The sequence below is a fragment of the Hemibagrus wyckioides genome, linkage group LG01, assembly GCF_019097595.1.
Source record: "Hemibagrus wyckioides isolate EC202008001 linkage group LG01, SWU_Hwy_1.0, whole genome shotgun sequence".
Classification (NCBI taxonomy): Eukaryota; Metazoa; Chordata; class Actinopteri; order Siluriformes; family Bagridae; genus Hemibagrus; species Hemibagrus wyckioides.
Genome location: NC_080710.1, coordinates 15,537,417 through 15,556,384, shown reverse-complemented (window position 1 = coordinate 15,556,384; position 18,968 = coordinate 15,537,417). Strand labels below are relative to the sequence as shown.

The 18,968-nt window shown below is 39.1% G+C and overlaps 1 protein-coding gene across 2 annotated transcripts; it reads left to right on the top strand.

The window, feature by feature from the left end:
• The first annotated feature begins 1,545 nt into the window (after positions 1-1,545).
• Positions 1,546-18,846, top strand: zyx (zyxin). Of its 2 annotated transcripts, none has more exons than XM_058397671.1 (10): positions 1,546-1,707; positions 8,203-8,428; positions 9,314-9,573; positions 12,229-12,324; positions 12,509-13,075; positions 13,495-13,642; positions 15,020-15,189; positions 15,638-15,816; positions 15,973-16,093; positions 16,517-18,846. In XM_058397671.1, the coding sequence occupies exons 2-10, from the start codon at positions 8,209-8,211 to the stop codon at positions 16,628-16,630; spliced, it is 1,875 nt and encodes a 624-aa protein (XP_058253654.1). In that variant the 5' UTR covers positions 1,546-1,707; positions 8,203-8,208; the 3' UTR covers positions 16,631-18,846. The 2 variants fall into 2 exon arrangements, with proteins under 2 accessions (XP_058253654.1, XP_058253646.1); XM_058397663.1 differs by lacking the exon at positions 1,546-1,707 and adding an exon at positions 1,871-2,266.
• Positions 18,847-18,968: the final 122 nt, after the last annotated feature.

The window sequence follows — 18,968 nt, the reverse complement described above, 5'->3', positions numbered from 1 at the left end:
ATATAATGCCCTCCAATAAATCATAGCTACATACAGGAATGTCAGAGAACAGCTAGGTTGGCATGAGACAGACAACATAATGTCTTTCTACGTGTGATTTGGCTATGGGTGTTCATATATGTAGCTATGTGCTGGCAAAATGAAACTTACTGAAAGTGAGCCTGAGTCTGGGCATGACTGTCTCTATAGGAGAGCAGTACATACACAAGGCAGTTTGTGAGCATTGTGAATGCTCCCAGCAGGGAAAGACAGAGACAGATGAAAACTGAAAAAGAACCACTGCGACACATTCCCCTCCCTCTGAGTTAGAATGAACTGAATGAGGAAATAGGAATCAAGCTGAGAGATACAGTATGAGCACACACAATGAGTCATAGTTGGAGAGGGGGTGGCTGGTTTTCCAGAACTGGGTTTTGGCAACACTCCAGAAGGCCTCCTGTTGGCGAGCGTCATCTTCAGCTTGGCTGCAAACACCTCTCCATCTCAGGGGAACCTGACCACTGACCTTGTTTCCCAAAAACTTTTTTGCTGAAAAGATGTTCTTTTGTTAAAAAAGAAGAATGTAGTGACACTGGAAGATATGAAACTATCTTATCTAAAGAGTTCACCAGTGGCTAATCCCTCCTGTTACGTTTTCACGCATATAAAACAAGTCAAACTTTAGTTCTAGTAAGGTGATTTTTTTGATTTTGAAAAGTAGCAAACTGCTCCATCAAATCTGCTTGTCTGTGGCCCGAATTTGTTCATGATTAAGTATTAGATATTTTCCAGGCGAAAAATGCAAAAATGGACCTGAAAACTTAATCAGGTCTCCTGAGGAAGTGTGAGGCACAGTTAACAGATTTGCAGGATGGGTGGAATTGGGCTTGACAATTGTGGCAATTGTAATGTCACATCCTTATCACTGTTTTAATTGGACTGGTTCCATGATAATATACCAAAAGGAGGGGAAATATGATTAACTTCAAAATACGGATCAAATCAAATGCAACACGGTGTTCCAGCTTACTTTAACTTGATGCCCATGTTTGGTTAATAAGAAAAATATTATGTTTTAGATGACCTCATGTGTTTCTCATTAGAGCTGGATCTTGCAATATGAGCAGAGGAATAGACTTGGCAAGACCTGTACAAAAGTTCCCTATTGTTGCAGCGTGATTGAGTGTGAATTTTTTTTTTTCAAAGAAATAATCTTTGTTTTGGAGATGATTTAAGTTCAGCATTCTTCCTAACTTCTCTTCTGCCAAACCTCGCTCTGTCTGTGTCTAATCAACCCCCAGCCTTCTTTATCTTTCACTCTCTCTGGCTCTCTCACTCACTCTGTCCTTACAAGGAAAGGCAGGCAGGGCTGATGTCATCGAATGAAGAATGTTTAAAGAATCCTGCGAGAAAAAAGAGAGGGAGAAAAAGAGAGGCCAAGAGAGACAGAGAGAGAGAGACAGAGAGAGAGAGAGACAGAGAGAGAGAGAGAGAGAATGCCTGGTGTGTAATAAACCTGGCCGGGGTGAAGGGGAACGAGAAAGAACTTGTTTGGAGGGATGGTGTCATTCCTTTGCACAAATAGGGGGAGGGTACAGGAGTAATACAGGAACTGTGTGTGTGTGTGTGTGAGAGAGAGAGAGAGAGAGAGAGACCGACCATTAAAAAGGAAAACTTTTTATCTCTGAGCCAGGAGAGATTCAAACAGCCTGCTGCTCTGACAAAGAGGTAAGCTTAGAACTTTATTTGGGAACCATGTCAGGAATCTCTGCCTTCCTCCCATTATTTTATTACTGGAACCTTGAACCCATCTGGTAGTATTGTGCTTCATGGCTTTCCGTGCAATGATGTAGTTGAGATCATTTTTGACAAGACTGCCTTAGAATTTCCCCTCAAACAATATGAAGCATAGATCTAGCCCCAGTATTACTATCAGTCTTTCACTGTTATCAGTGTGCACCCGACCGAGCACTGTGGATTTGTGGAAAATGCGGAAGCTAAACCGGAAGTGAGTGTACATTGCTGGGAAAAGTTCTTACAGAGACATAACCAGGTGGAGGAGCCTTTAGAAAAAGCGGCCAAGGCAACGCAATGGCATGCTTGTGTGATGCTAGCTGATCGCTTGACTTAACCACACAGTGACCCAAAGGGTGGAGTTAGCTTCGGGGAACGGCTTGATTAAGGGAATCAAGGGAGGTGAATTTCGGCATTTGTGTAGTTTGCAGTGCATTACAGGGTGATCCCGTTGCTTAAGCTAAACTGCATTGCTCCAGACAACAACAGTGAAGTAAGTGTCTTGTGTTATTTCAAAAGCCGTCATGCATTCAGTCACGTTCATAGCGTTTTATCTGCTACTGGTGTCCGCGTTGTCATGTTTTAGCAATCTGGATATGAAAATGTATGAAGCTGTTTGTAGCATCGTCTGCTATCTCTGTGCCTGTAATGAAACGCCAGTAGTACGAATTTCTCTGGGCTATTTGTTCTGTCAGAAAGACAAAGTCAGCTTAAATGTCAAGCGATATATGTTTTTTGCTGTTTTTAGCAGTCATGCCGTGTACAATGGAGGAAAGGTAAAGGATGGGTGGGGCAGGGACGGCTGTCTTGAGATTTGATCTCAAGAGTTCACAGGTACAATAAAAATAAATAAATTAATTAAAATAGAAAGCAAGTACGAAGCGCAAGTGTAAAGCGCAAGGTTTGTTTGTTTGTTTGTTTGTGCGTTTAGCAATAACATCTGGCTAGTACTGTTTCTCTTCTGCCCTGCTGTTGTGTTGGCAGGGAACTTAGCTTTTAGCTGTGTAGTAGTGAGATATCCATATAAGGCCAGTTTCTGCTCTCCTGAACTTCTGCCTCGGCTTCAGTAGACAGTTCAGCTAGTGTCTTATCTGTGGAAAAAGAATGGTGTCAGAGATCCAATAAAAAAAATGTAATAAATGTGGGAATAGCTTTTGAATGAGAACACTTGACCTCTTTGCTTTTAGTGTTTATTCAGCTCAGAATTTTGACTCTTTCCCAAAGTCTGAACACATTGTATGCTATGTGGCATAGTGAGTGCAGGCAATCTCCTCCGATCCGACCTATTTATTAAGTGAACAAACAATAGACGAGGAGAGAGAGAGAGAGAGTGTGTGTAGCTAATGTTATCTGTACAGCATTTTGTTACATGTCAGCTATAATGGTTCATTTCACTCACATTCCACACAGAGGACTTTCCTGCATGTACTGACTGAAAAGTCTGCTGATAATATCTCACTGACTCCAGGACCTGTTGTATAGGTCTGTTTACGAATATCTAGCATGTAGGGGTTTTTCTTTTCTTTTTAAACCCTGGAGTAGGAAACTGTCTGGCACACTGATTAGTCATTTAAAACCGGTGATGTGATTAACAGCAGGCTGCCAGGTTGTCTTCTGCTTGCTCACAGTGACGTCATGGTGAAGAAAGCGAGAGATTCGTGTTGACATTGTGTCTTATGAAGGCGGGGAAGACGTAAATATTCGCCTAGAACTAATCTACGTTTTCCCATGTTAGTCGTTATATATAGATTTTTTTTTTTTTTGATGTAGGGAGTTCCCCTTTTCAATATGTAACACTGTTGCACGACAACAAGATCGGACTTGCGAGTCTCCAAGACTTCTATCGGAGAGGTCTGGAATGATGCCATCAAAAATCCCATAAATTGAGCAGCTGTGATGCCACACATTCCCAAAGACGGACAAGTCAACTCGATGAAGTTTACATCTGCGACTGGGCGCATCAGCAGTAGCAGCAACACTGTGCTGGTGTGGATCCTCACCTGTCAAACAAAGTGCGATGAGAATGCACAGATGGCATGTTGTCTTGTGGCATACCAATATAAGTGAGCAGATATATTTGACGACATTGACTTGATTTCGATAAAATGTAGAGAAATGCCGTATTGCTTAACAAAATCTCAACATGTTCAGGCGTAACGAACATGGAAGTTATGTAATTGTCACAATATCTACTGTTTCAAAGTTTGTACCGGATATTAGTAATCTTTAGTAACGGAGAACTGTTGTAGATCATTAACCACACAAATCCAAGACTGAAATAAAGATTAGTGGAATATTTTCAGGCTAACTGACTTGATTAGCCACAAGTATGGCGTATTCATTAAAGAAAGGAAAGGCTCATGCCAGAGAGCGTAAGGCTTTTGGAACCTTTACATTACAGCTGTTTCTGCTTCCACACCCTAATCTTTCATCCACACTCGCACACACACACACACACGTGCATGCACGCGCACAAAATCTAACATTCCATTAGGTCAGTGAGACAGTTTTTCCATATTTGTAACATTCAATTATATGAATGTGCTTGTATTGAAGTGTGTATGATTTTCTGCCAACTTCTATTTACACATTCATCCAGTGTATTGGCACTGACCAGACCATTATGTTGATATGCCTATGTCATATAATCAAATTATTATAGCATGTTAGATTAGCAGGCTCGAGTCCTCCTGGGTGAAGTGATTTATCAAAGTGCAGAGAGCTGATCAGACGCAACATATGGAGAAGTGTAACACAATCACTAACGGTGCAACAGGGTCTCCGTGCATTGTGGTTAGTTAAGGGGAACTTTGCACTTCCAATTTAACGAACAAGATTAGTCAGTATTACAGAAGTCCGTATTTCTCTGAAACTAGTTTGGCCTGGCTACATTATGCATACAAAAGAGTGCTTTTTTATGTGCTTGTGGATCATGCTGAAGTTGTTTAATGGGACAGAGAGCACTTTTCTGTTCAACATCAATTGTTCTCAAAATAGCGGCAATGCTTTTTGCTCATTCAAAATAAACCTTTGGATTTTTTAATGAAAGACTAATTGCATGACACATTGCATAGCATCCTTGAGGTGCAAAATTTAGTAGGGTTTATTAAATATAATTTTCAAATTTTATGCACAAGGAATCAGCAAGTATTTGGCACAATGCAGCATAATTGAAGAAATGTGTGGAAATAGTGTTACAATAAAAAATGCAGCTGGTATAGCCTAGTTTAGCTTCTTGTATTGCATGCAGGTTTCACATTTACAATCACTAGCCTGTTTTTAATGCAATTTTCAGCCAAACAGAATAATTCAGTTTCAGACAGGGTAATGGAAAAAGAGAAGCATGCTTTAGTTACATCTTTTATAGTTAAGGCCTTGCTTTCCATAAAGTTTGAAGTTTAGATTAGGCAAACAAGAAATCTGTGCCCTGAGGAGCCATAGAGTAGTCTGCAGATTTCTCATTAGTGACATGGGCTTGATTTAGCCTTTGCTTATGATGGCTAGATCATCAGTGTTGCTTCTCTAGTGGTCAAGAACTGGCTCACACTTCATATTAGCTAAACAATGTGAATAGTCCTCAAAACCTTCATCTTTGAATTATGTAGGTTTTCTTTTAAAGTGAAGAAGAAAATACTGAAGTTGTTCTGTGCATGAGACTGTGTGTTGCAGTGATGATTCAAAAACTGTTATGGGGAAAAAAAAGAAGGAATCTTTATCTCTGACCTACACTATAATTCTTCATGTCAACATGGCTTGCTTCAGAGGCTTTTTGGAAGGCAGTACAGAGAAGTGTAGACATGGTGATTGTTCTAAACATCAAAGCAATAGATGGATTAAAGGGGAGAGGGTCATCGTGAGTCCAATCACAGAGCTTCCATAATAACCCTCTGTGGTTCAAACCAGCAGGCAGTCTTTCGGACCATGTAAACAGCAACGGGTGCTTACGTAATTTGAATTAAAAAAAAAAAAACACCACCAGTTTCAGACACATTCGCTTTAATTCCTTTTTAGATGTTCATGTCTGATTCAAGTAATGTTTAAAGTTTGCATACCATTTTCAGTCTGGCTATCAGGAGAGCAGTATGATTGTCTGGTAGTTTTCTGTATTAAAAACAAATTATAGATGAAGATGCCTTTTGTTTGAACCTCAACAGTGTTAAAGCCAAGGGAGAGGCATGCGAGCGTGAAAGCCGAGGTTGGTCCGCGTTTCAGTTTAGCAACCTAGCCCAGATACAACTTTAGAGGTGATGAGGAAAAACCACTTCACATGTCAGCTGCCTTGCACATTGGCTGAAATGTGTAGTGCAGTAGGTTGTGGCGTTTGGAAGCACACACTATAATTACAGCATTGAGGCAGGTCTTGGTATGAAGTGCATTACATTTAAGCATGCATATCAAATGAAAGCTTTTATTTTGCAGGAGTCAGCAGGAAGTAGGCTTCAAAAACCTACTTTGTCCTCCAGGCAACTACAAGTGAATAGCTAATGAAAATGAAATTTGCTTTTCTAGGGTGATTGGGTTAGTGGTTGTAGTTTTTATATACCTCGCCTGAGCTCTACGTGTGTGTGTGTGTGTGTGTGTGTGTGGGGGGGGGGGGGGGGGGGGGGGGGTGGTTACTACCAGGTTGTATCAGCATGCTGATGAAGGTCCTTGCAAAAATTGATGTAATATATACAGTACAGTAATGCAACTTATAAAAACTTAGAAAATATGACTTTTTCTGAACGAAAAGAAAAAATTGTGTTAAACATTATGATTAGTTGGTGAATGCCTGTTCATAAAATAAATGTTATCAAAGAAAATTCCAAAGAGCTTTTTCAGGGACTGAGAACATTTCAGCAATAAGTCCCCCTACACACACACACACACTTTTATTGCACAATGCATTTTGAAAGGCTATACTAATCTCGGTCCTTAAATGTCTTTTTTTGTATATCAGAGTTTGCTATATTAAGCTCTGACAGAGCAGATTTCTGCACCTTGTTTTCATGATCTCAGCATTTCAGAAATGCCTTTGGAAAATGTTGCAGTTTTTCTCATGCCAGAACATGAAGTGCTTGACACGGAGCCATGCTGATGCTGGGAATCAAAAACCAGTGCAGCAGTATGTCTTCTATTTGCTTAAATTTGGATCTTTATCTTAGTTGCCACCTGATCTAATGAGCCGTAAAAGGTTGAGAACAATCAAGATGGTGTAACAAAAACAAAAAATTAAGAGGATTTTATTTGTGTAACCTTGGTTAGAGGATCATTTTGTGCATTTTTTTTTCCTCTGTGTACAAAAATATGGTGTTTTTATAAGTTTGTAAGTATGCTCTTGTGGCGTGAGGACAATGGAAGTATTTATAAATCTTGTGGCTTCCCACAGAAGTTATCTTGTTTGTCAAAAGTTTTTCACAGCAGCATTTGAATATTAACAGCCACATATGTTAGATCTAATCTGAGTAGGATGGTAGATCTCCAGGAAGAGAGATGATGTAAGGGAAATATTTTCGTACTACATAAACGATCACTAGCTTATGGTTACAGCATTGTAGAGATTTATAGGACTCTTTGACTTCATAGCGTGATACAGCTTGGTTTATGCACACCAAAACACACCAAAGCTTGGCCGGGTATTCCAGTCCTTATTGAAAACACATTTCCTGGTCTGATGAATCACAATTTCTGCTCTCTGACATGCAGATGGGTCAGAATTTGGCATCAGCAGCATGACTCCATGAACCCAAACTGCCTGTTTTAACAGTTCAGTATAATTTTGTTAGGAAGTATTGTTTGTCTGCTTCAGTTTATCAAAGTGTCCTATCTACTCTTCCCTATTGTTTTAAAAATTTGTAATAAAGCAGATGAGAAATGACTTCATGGATGAGTTACATTTCCAAAACAAGCTGGAAATAAAACCGCAAACATGAAAAACTCAACCAAACAAGAAACCATCTCGACATCTAAAGATAAACAACGAAAAAGCCAAGAATAAATGAAACGCAGCAGTCACGCTATATTCAGATTAGTTATCCACTATACAATTACTAACAGACTCAAGGTCAATATGAGTTCAGTCTGTTCACTGGATAAACGGTAGAAATGCTGTCTGAAGGAGCTTTGACCTCTCTGACAGCTTTACGTTTTTAAATATTGTAGCACTGATTGCTATACTTTTATACATGAAAAGTGCATAGCAACACTGACATAAAAACATGGATGACTCGGCACCTTCATTTCCCATAAGTTCAGTGAAAGTTAATGAACCCAGTTAATGACTAAAGTCATAACACAACTTTGAGTAACTGGCTTGCAAATGTTATTTTTGTTGGTGGTGGTGTTATTCCATTATTACAGTCTGCCACACACATGTGCTAATGCAATGAACCTATGGGTAAATGGCTAGAATTGCTTTTCATTACCACTGGTTTTTGTCTTTTTTTATAGAACAAGATGGAGGACTCTAATGGCAGTAAGCCCCTTATTGTAACATCTTCCCTGTCTTTCCAAGTCACCACACCTTCTTTTTACAACCAGCCGAAGAAGTTTGCCTCTGTGGCCCCTCCTCGACCCAAAGGACCGTCTAACCCAACCTTCTCCTCGCCGATTGCAAGCACAGCTACAGTCGGCCGAGTTGGAGAGATTCCACCACCTCCTTCATCCATTAGTGATGGTAAGACAGCCTTTTCATATACTCTATTTGGGGTAAAAAAATAGCATATGACAAGATTGTTCAGAATTAACAGTAAATTTCACATTCAAATCTCAAACTTAATTTGTATCCAAGATGAATAGAAATTCGTAGCTGTGTGGATAGGGCTTGTGTTTATAAGGCACATGTGTGAGAGATGATCATTCTTTCAAGTGCTGACCCAGGAAGTACTGTCAGATGTCTCAGGTAAATGGGTAGACAGGCTTTTGTTAGTAAGCTTAAAAAAAAGGATACTGTTTTCTGAGAGCAGACTTGTCTACACATGCTTAACCTGTTGCAATAAGCAGCACTTTGCTTTCATCATTGTTTATCAGAACAGTCTTTTCAGAAAAACCTTTTGTTTTTTTCTTAATTGAACAAGTGTTTTAGTTGCAAATTTCAACAAAATTTACCAAGTACATTAGTGATCACTATATTCATCACACACATTTTCACAACGTTGGAATGCCCAAATTCAGCCAGCACTGCACCATAGATAATATATAAAAACACAGGTTCATTTCTCAATTCAGTTCAAGAACACTGTTGATTGTGATCACGCAGCCATCATATATAACAGAGGATCATTTCTCCCACTTATAAACTGCAACCAGTGATTATTTGATCCACATGACCTAACGCATATACTGCATCCACCATGAATAATTATTTAATCATTGCTATGAAATCTTTTTTAGCATTACACTCTTGGCTATCACAGTTAAAACCCCACCCCAGGGTTTAGGCTCTTGCATTACGAAAATGACAGGGACATTTTATTTATTTATTTATTTAGCGATTTTATTTGTTGATTTATTTGTTATGAATGGCATCTTTCTAAACCATTCCACTGCCTCTCCTGGCCAGATTTTCCGCCCCCTCCTCCTCCACTGGACGCAGATCTGCCAGCCCCTCCCCCAGAATGTCAGCTCACACCCCCTGCATCTGAGGCCCCTCCCCCTGCATTCCCTCCCCCTCCCCCTGTTGCAGAAGACTTGCCTCTCCCAGCACCTCCTGAAGATGTGAGCTTCGTGCACTCAGATTCTTCTCCTGCTCCTCCTCCACCTCCTCCCCCTCCCCCTCCTGCACCTCCACTTCCTGAGCCTGGCACCGGTGTCGGTCTTCAGGTAAGAACTAAGACACAGACATGATGTGACTTCAGACTTAAAGCCACATGTCTTCAAAAGTTACAAATTACTAGTGATACTTGATATCGACCATTTAATAAGCATTACCGATCATAGATTGGAATAATATATATCACTAACTACAATTTAATAAAAGTTAAAAGCACCAAAATTCTCATGTCTGCTTGATCAAAATTGTATGAGGGTATCAGATCACAGACTGATTGTAGCAGTGTAACCCAATGCCACAATCTGTATCTTTGTTTGTTTAGTCAGTAGCTATATGTGTTTATCTGTATACCATCTAAACAAGACATGTTTTTTTAAATCAAATGATCCCTTCCCCTACAATTCAAGCATTGTCAGAATGGTCTGTGAACTCTGGCTCTTGACAGTTCATCCACCTCATAATACTCGGTAGATTTGCACAGAACTGTTACTAATCACGAAAAGTGCTGGTGCTAGAAATGCTGGTAGAAATTATGCAGTAGAGCTTCCACAGTACTTTTGTTTTCATCCTTCATTGCATGATGTGTTGGTGGATTTATCAGTATATACACTAAATTAAAATATTACATTTTATTTAAGGTTTTGGGACAACCCTCCAAATCATTGAATTCAGGTATTGGGTTTGCTCCCTTAGTTCCAATGAAAGGAACTCTTAATGCTTCAGCATACCAAGACATTTTTGGACAATTTCATGCTCCCAACTTTGTGGGAACAGTTTGAGGATGACCAACATGACTGTGCACCAGTGCACAAATCAAGGTCCATATAGACATGGATGAGCGAGTTTGGTGTGGAGGAACTGCACAGAGTCCTGACCTCAACCTGATAGAACACCTTTGGGATGAATTAGAGCGGAGACTGTGAGCCTGGCCTTCTCGTCCAACATCAGTGCCTGACCTCACAAATGCGCTTCTAGAAGAATGGCCATAAACTCCTAAATGTTGTGGAAAGCCTTCCCAGATAATGTGAAGTTGTTATTGCTGCAAAGGGAGGGCCAACTCCATATTAAATTCATGTGTAAAGGCAGACATCCCAGTTTTGGCCTGGCTCCGCTCTAATTCATCCCAGAGGTGTTCTATGGGGTTGAGGTCAGGACTCTATGCAGGCCAGTCAAGTTCCTCCACACCAAACTGCTCATCCATGTCTTTATGGATCTTGCTTTGTGCACTGGTGCGCAGTCATGTTGGAACAGGAAGGAGCCACCCCCAAATTGACTAATGTCTGACCAATGAAATTGTGCAATGTGTCTTGGTATGCTGAAGCATTAAGAGTTCCTTTAACTGGAACTATGGGGTCGAGCCCAACCCCTGAAAAACAACATCTGAATTCAGTAATTTAGAGGGGTGTCTCAAATCTTTTGTATCTCTACAGCAGTGTATATTTGAAATGCTGCTAGGTGCAGTTTTGTGAACTGTCAGTTGGGAAGTTTGTCACCCACAAAAAATGTGAGCAGAACTGAATTTTCTTTAGGTTTCAGTAGTTGGGGTAAAAGAACAGCTGTTGAAATGGCTAAATCTGGTTGATCTTTTGGTAGACCTGAACCATAGTCCCATTCCACTTAAATTAGTCGCTCATACTGGAAAGCAATAGATGAACAGTTCTTCCAAAGATAAGTAGTAAAAACTATTTATGAAAATAGGTTGCCAGAGGCTTTACTACATTATAATACCGATTTAACACTGCAACTTGAGTTGAACAAAATTTTGACATTTGCATAATTGTTATTGCTGCATCATATGTTCCTGCTTGCGTTAAACCTGTCTTAATTATAGATGACATTTGCATCTTCAGTCTATGAAAGTATGCCAGAAATGCAGACAGTCATTTAGATAAATAAGTCACATTCTTGTTGCTCTGTCTCGCTCTTTCTTTATTTGGAGAGACAATGAACTGGGGGGGTGATTTATTTATTTATTTATTTTTTTTTTATATCTCCATGTTATACAATTTATTAGGAAGACCTGTACACCTGCTTATTTACACAGTTATCTAATTAGCAAATCATGTGGCAGCAGCACAACGCAATGCAAATATGCAGATACAGGTCAAGAGTTTCAGTTATTGTTCACATCAGCAGAAATGCATCTCAGCATGCACAACACTCCAAACCTTGAGGTGGATGTACTACAACAGCTAAAGGGTTCATTTCTGCCAACCTAAAACAAGAGTCTGAACTATTTTGAGTTACTAATAGTTTGACATTGACACTGAAAAATGCAAAAAGAATATAAATTCATTAGAGGAGCCAGAAAATTAGCTTACTTGTATGTAATCTTGTATTTCAGCATTCAATTCAGACCGGCCTAACTAACTGAGTAAATTAGTCCCAAATTGCAGTAGTTCAAATACTTCTGCATGGCAGCATGTTTTGTCAGCATTAGGATCTAATTTTGATTTTGTCATTACCAGTTTCTTTTCATTTTATTCTTCTTTTCTTTAGTACTTTGATTAGATGTGTTTAATTGGCCGTTAATTAGAGGGATGTTTCACAACGGGCCTATTTTCTTCACTCTTAGTTTGAGACTGTTATCTCTTGTCCTCCCTCTGGTATTTTATTCTCACAATCTTTCCTATGCAGCTTCTTCTGCTGTTATCAAGTGCTCTTTTTCACACATTTATTAATTTAATTCACCCTCCTTTGAAAAGAAACCATTGGAGAAGCAGACTAGTTTTGACCGACAGCTGGACTCTCTAACTGATATGTTGTCAGAAATGGAAACAAGAAGACCTTTCAACCCAAAGGTAAAAAGATATTTGAAATTTTTAACCTTGCCATTCAGGTGTAGCTTAACCTGTTAATTTTGATAATCTGCAGTATTACAATTTCTTACAATTTGAAAAAAAATACAGCATATTAAAACATGTCATAATCAGATAATTGTTCTAATTGATGTCTTATTTTTGTATTTAAATGTCTGCGGTTCAGGTGTCCAGTCAGCTGACATCAGGGCCTACAACAAAGTCACCTGCTCCTCCTCCCACAGCCCCCAAACCCTCCCTGTCTTTCCTGCCCCCTCCAGAGCTGCAGGATCGCCCTCCACCTGCCCCCTGGGCAGAAGAGCTACGTGCTCGTACCACACTGAGACACGGTGGCTCGAGCGCACCCTCTGCTCCAGCATCTGGAGCACCACTGGGTAAAGGACCTGCAGCCGCTCCAAAGACCACATTCACTCCCAGCCAGCCTGCTTCTAATTTTAGCCCCAAACCTGCAAACAGCGTGAGCCCTGCAGCTCCACGAGGAGTTAACCATACCCCCAAAGTCACCTCTCACATCTCTTTCCCTCCACCACCTGTTGCACCACCAGGTCCTCCTCCAGCTCCAGCAAATGCCCCTGCCCCTGCCCCAGCTGTCAGTAATACCAAAGTCTCTCTTCCAGTCAATCAGGAGAAAACATTTCCACCTTCAGCTCCTCCACAGCCTAAACCAGCACCATCTCCCACTTCCAATGCATCAGCAAACAGCAACTTAATGCTCAGTCCAACCTCACCCATGGTGAGTCTGTTATATTGTATGAAGTGTAAATAACAATGGATTTTTGATCTGCCATTTTAAGGAGGGGCTTTTTAAAACTTAATCAGATTAAATTGATTAAATCACTCAGATCTGATATTAAGGTTGTTAACGTTACAATCCAAGTATGGGAGCACTTAAACTCAAATATTTTGAATTATTTCCTTTTTCTTGATGGGCTGATTTTAATTGCATAGATTGTTTTTTTTAATTACATAAAAGTTACTACATTTGTATAAAAAGCCATGTCATTCCATGACCTCATTCTAAGCTAGATCTCAGCTAATGTTAGATTTTTTTTGACAGATTTTGCAACTAAATTTCTGAAGTGTGCATGATCAACAAACATATTAGCAGTTTTACAGTATGACAAATGTAAGGTCTTTAACTTATCTATGCAGGCTACACAGCCGAAAGGTCCTGGAGCAGGTGCACCCCCTGCTGGTGTTCCTCTCTCAATGCGAGAAGTTGAAGAGCTGGAAAAGATGACCAAAGATTTCATTAAACACATGGACAATCGTGCCCCAGTTATCACCTCTGCACCTACAGGTAGTCTCATTCTCTTAAAAATCTCCATTTTACGTTAAATTATTAATATAGAGCACAGGGGCCTGTAATAGATCACCTCCCCTCTTTGACATATTGTATTGAACATAGTTAAAGAATATTAATAGAATATACTATGTATCCACAAATATGATTATTAAATATAGGGGCAGTTTTGCACATACCAAAGCACAAACAAACAAGTCAACTGAAGTAGTAGTGTCCACACACATACACGTGCATGTACATCTAGCACAGGGGTTTTCAAACTGTGGGTCGTGATCCACTTGTGGGTTGCACAATGAAAAAAGGTGGGGCGCACATCACTTGGCTGCAGCTCTATTTACATTACGGAGAATGAAACAAAACCAGTCCAATAATGAGCAAACGACTCTTAAGAGACGATTCTTTTTCCAAAGGAATCATTTAAATTAAAACGCATAAACACAAACAGGAATCAGAGGTCTGAATAAGCAGAGCATTCATTGAATGACTCTCTGAATAAATCGTCTGTTTTGCTTGTGTTGAACTGTCTGCGTCAGTAACATACAATACACTACCTCAGTAGTCAATGACCTTGCAGCATATGCTAAAATGGAAAAGTTTTTAAAACCAAAGGCATCACGGACCTGTGAGAAGGGCAGAGAAAAGGAGCCACACAGAAAATATGACCAACATTGGTCTTGGTTTGGCCTGCGATGGTCCAGAGGGTGAGGAAGTCCCTCAATGTTTTTTATGCTTAGAAAAGTTGGCAAGTGCTAGCATTAAACCCTCAAAACTTAAAAAGCACCTCTCAATAAAACATTCTGCATACGCCAACAAAGATCGATCAGATTTTCTTCTAAAATAAGAAGAGTATCTTCGTTCAGAAGGACTGATCAAAGGCACAGCCAGCATCCCAGAAAAAGCACTGCGAGCGTCATTTCTAGCTGCATATCGAATTGCAAATAATCACTAGTAAATTTCCCTTGCTTACTCTTAAGCTTGAAGTAGTTTTTAAACATAATTTTTCAGTTCTTGAAATTTGTATTGCATGTCTTTGTAAATAAGTAGAACTCGGTACTCAGTTATTCCTCTCATAATCTTAACATAACAGGCTGCTGTTTTGACATTTTAATGGCCATCATATCTTTCTGTGTTTCTTATAAGCCTTTTGGTATTGCAGTCAATTGTATATTTTTATTCATATGGCTAGGAAAATAAAAAATGCTCTCTACTAAATCAGGATGCATTTTCCCCCATATTTCCATTTAAAAATATAATGGTGGATCTTAAGATTGATTGTACTCGTCTAAGTGGGTTCTGGGGTGAAAAACTTTGGGAACCCCTGATCTGGCATATCTAGCGTTTGTGCATTAATATTTTCCTTATTGTGTACAGAGATGTGTGGAAAATGTGGAGAGGCTCTGTCCAGGTCTCAGCCTGCAGTCAGGGCGATGGACAAACTTTTCCACTCACACTGTTTCTGCTGCATGACGTGCCATCGCCCCCTGCAGGGAATGCAGTTCTATGACCGTGACGGATCGCCAGAGTGCGAGGAGTGCTATGTGGTGAGTCAGTACTCTCCCACTCACACTAATTCATGCTGCAGTTATGGGTGGGAGGGTGACCGAGCAAAAAAAATTTCAAGTATTGGATTTTGACACAGTATGTGATTGGTGTGTGGTCAATTTGGCATAACTGTATTATTTTAGTTACCACATTATACACATAAAGGTTTTTGCGTACCAATTCTGTCTTTGTTCACACAACACTGAATGTGAAACGCATAATCCAACTTTAAAACAGTTAGCATGTTGTTTTTGTGGTAGTTAACCGATCCTTATTGTGAAATTTTCCACAGCTCTCACAAGCTTACTTGAACAAAGAGGGAATATACATGTTTTATATTTATTTTCTTAGCTACAGCATGCTAGGAATCGTGTATTTTACTTTTGTGCCGAATCAGTGGAGACATGAAATATCTTTTGCCTTCCTGTCTTCTGTATATGTCTTCAGAACTCTCTGGCAATTTGTTCTCGCTGTGGGGAGCGTATCACAGATCGCGTGCTGAAAGCAGTGGGCCAGTGTTTCCATGCTCAGTGTTTCCGCTGCACTGCCTGTAGCTGCACACTGGAGGGCTCTCCATTCATCACTGATGACAACAACAACCCCTACTGTGTCAATGATTACCACCGGTGAGCCTCTACACACATCCTGACAGAGCAAGACACCTTTAGATCCTCAGTTCATTTAATGAGTATTTCAGTAATACAAGAAAATATTAAATATAATAAAAAGAAACAATGATGTATCTATCTTTTTGTGGCCCCTGCCCTGCTGCTGGATCGCAGACGTTTTTCTCCTCTGTGCGTGAGCTGCAATGAGCCAATTATTCCTGGCCCTGGCAGTGAGGAAACACTCAGAGTAGTAGCCTTGGAGAAGAACTTTCATCTTAAGTGCTACCGATGTGAGGTATGAAGACATAAAATATAAAAATGCATCACACTATATAATTAAAAGCTCACACATTTTAACAGACTCTTAGCTTTCATACTCTTAATTTTGGATACTTTTATCCACTCACCCCTTTTTCAGTGTGTGGAAATTACAATACATACAGTGGTAAAATACAATGCTGGAAATGAATGATGCTTATACTATGCTAAGTACCAGCCAAAGTGCTAGTAGCAAAAAAGTTTCACATTACATTATATTCAGTGTAATTTATTTAAAATGCCAGTCTTGTCTGATACATTTACATAAAATGTGAAACTGAGATATCTTTATCTTGTATGAAACTGTACTTTTTAGTACAAATCTCTTAAACAAGGATTTCTAGAGATGTAAAGAATTACAGAGCGTGATGTACACTCATGTTTCTCCTTTGGCTCCCAGGACTGTGCCCGCCCACTCTCTATAGAGGCAGATGCTGATGGCTGTTATCCATTGGATGGGAAGATTCTATGCATGAAGTGCCACACAAAGCGTGCCAAGCAGGCCATGAAGTGATTGGTGGAGACTCCTGTCACTCGTATTAAACCAAACCTAAAATCAAAGAATGACTCTGCTTTGATTCCAGGCATTTGATGCATTGTTTTTGTGAGTTTCGTAATTCTCCTTCTCATTTGTTTGTCATACAGCCTTGTTGTTTTTTTTTTGTCTGCCCCTTTCTGCAGCTTTATCAGCAAGAACACTTAGCAAGAATCTTTAATAACTACAGCAGCTCTGTTGCATTTTTTTTAAATACATGTCCTTTAGAAAGACCCTCTTCAACTTTCTCCCGACGCTTTCTCAAACACCTTTTAAAGTTCATTACAAAATCACACGCGTACCATCTCAGCATGTGGCTGCTTGAATACAGTGTGCTGACATGTCGTGTAATTTAACAAATGAGATTGTGGATTTTAGGATATGATTTAAAAAAAAAAATATTGTGTAACTATATGGCTAGTTCTAGTTCAGTGCAACTCTTTGACTCCTAGCGTGCTTCGCACAGGCAGAACAAACGACTCGCATCAAGCTTAGCCTCCTGATCAAAATCATTAAGGATTAAAGGAAAGTTAGTTTGCATATGAATACTAGAATTAAATAAATATGATGTATGAAATCCTTCTTGAATTAGTGAGCAGCCAAGCAGGACAACGCCTTTAGTAAATCTGCTTTCCAAAATAAATCAGCAGCTGCCATAGATGCATATGAAAGCTGGTAGGGAATTGTGTGTTATGAACAAAGCTTTGTTTGTCTGTCTTGCATGCAACATTTATTCAACAAGACTGCATGATTTAAAAAAACAACAACTTTTTTTTTGGTTTCTTTGTTTGTTTAAAAAAAGCACAAAAATCTACCACTGATTATAAATGTATTACCAAGAATGATTGATGGATGGAAATATTGCATAGTATTAATTTAATGACAACCTGATGGTTTCCAACCCTAACCCTATAATCATGTATTAAAAAGAATCGAACATGAATCAATATATATATACATAAAAAACACAACGTGAAATAAATATCCAGAATTTGGTTAGTTGGTTGGCTGGTCAGACTTCTACGGGAGCAAGACTGACTTATCACTCCCTTCCTCACTCACATAATTACAGGTTACTATGTAGAGCTCTATATAGGGAGCAATATAAAAGAAATGACCTGACTAGATTCACACGAGTTATTTCTGGGTGTGACAAACCATCATGACTATTACACAAACAAATTAAAAAATAATATTGAAACTGAACTGAAACCCCATACAAAATACAGAAGTATGTAAATCCCCAAGTGCAATTTATGCAAAGTTTATCTGTATAAAACACACCACTTACAAGTACATATTAGCTTTATTTGTTCCTTTTGTCATAGATATTTATATATGTATTTTCAGTGCTCTCATATCTCTTATCAGCTATGTATTATGGATTTCTCAAAGGTATTAATATAGCAAGCTATACACTATACATCAGTCCGCTAAGAACTCGGACAAAATATCCGAGCTCGAACAGTGTACTTTATCAGTCGTTAGGAACAAATTCAGACACTGCCGTAGTTACGGGTTGAAATAGACTCTCAAAGGACTGGCTAGACACTTTTGCACAAACGCTTTATATGATTTACTAGTTTCAGTGTTTTAGACTGTAAAGAACAAATTGATGGGTCTTTTTCATGAGACAGTTATGCTAATGCTAACCTGGAAATTTCAGCCAAAATTCTTAATTGAAATCCTTTAACATGAAGAAGGCTACATTTCCTTAAATTTACATTTTCTTCACATGTTTAATTCTGTATGTATCCCCACTTGGAATTGAACAAAGATGTTCTGCACAGTGTTGCACAGGTCTCCTTACAAGCATTTAAATGATTCCCCTTTTTGATTTCTTATGCATTCAATGAGTATTTTTGTGTAGTCACATTTTCTTTATCATGTTTAGTTGTCATGTCAGTATAACCATGATCCTGCTGTTTACAGTATGTGATGGACATCCATTTTTGTTGATTTTTTTTTTCCCATTTACCACACACACATACATATAAAAGTGCTTTATTTTGCAGTTAAATTCCTTTGTGATATGTGAATGTGTGTATGTTTACGGTCTAATGATGTTTTTTGCAATCAAGCTCTCATTTGTACTGTATTATAAAATTAAAAAAAACAAAAAAAACACTGACATTCTGCTTGATTTCTAAAGCATGTTGGAGGATGGAAGTAATAAAAAAGAGATTCAATTTAAATCCTTGCTTTGAATTTGTCTCAGTTTTCTATTGATCCCCAAGTCTGCTCAGTGACCAGCGTCTACTTAGTGTTGCCAAAGGTTTTGGGACACCCCTCCAAATAATTGAATTCGGGTGTTGTT

Coding starts and splice junctions, on each gene's coding strand:
- zyx (XM_058397671.1), top strand. CDS start 8,209: ATGGAGGACTCTAATGGCAGTAAGCCCCTTATTGTAACATCTTCCCTG. Junction 15,190..15,637: donor AGTGCGAGGAGTGCTATGTG/GTGAGTCAGTAC, acceptor ATATGTCTTCAG/AACTCTCTGGCAATTTGTTC. Junction 16,094..16,516: donor TTAAGTGCTACCGATGTGAG/GTATGAAGACAT, acceptor TTTGGCTCCCAG/GACTGTGCCCGCCCACTCTC.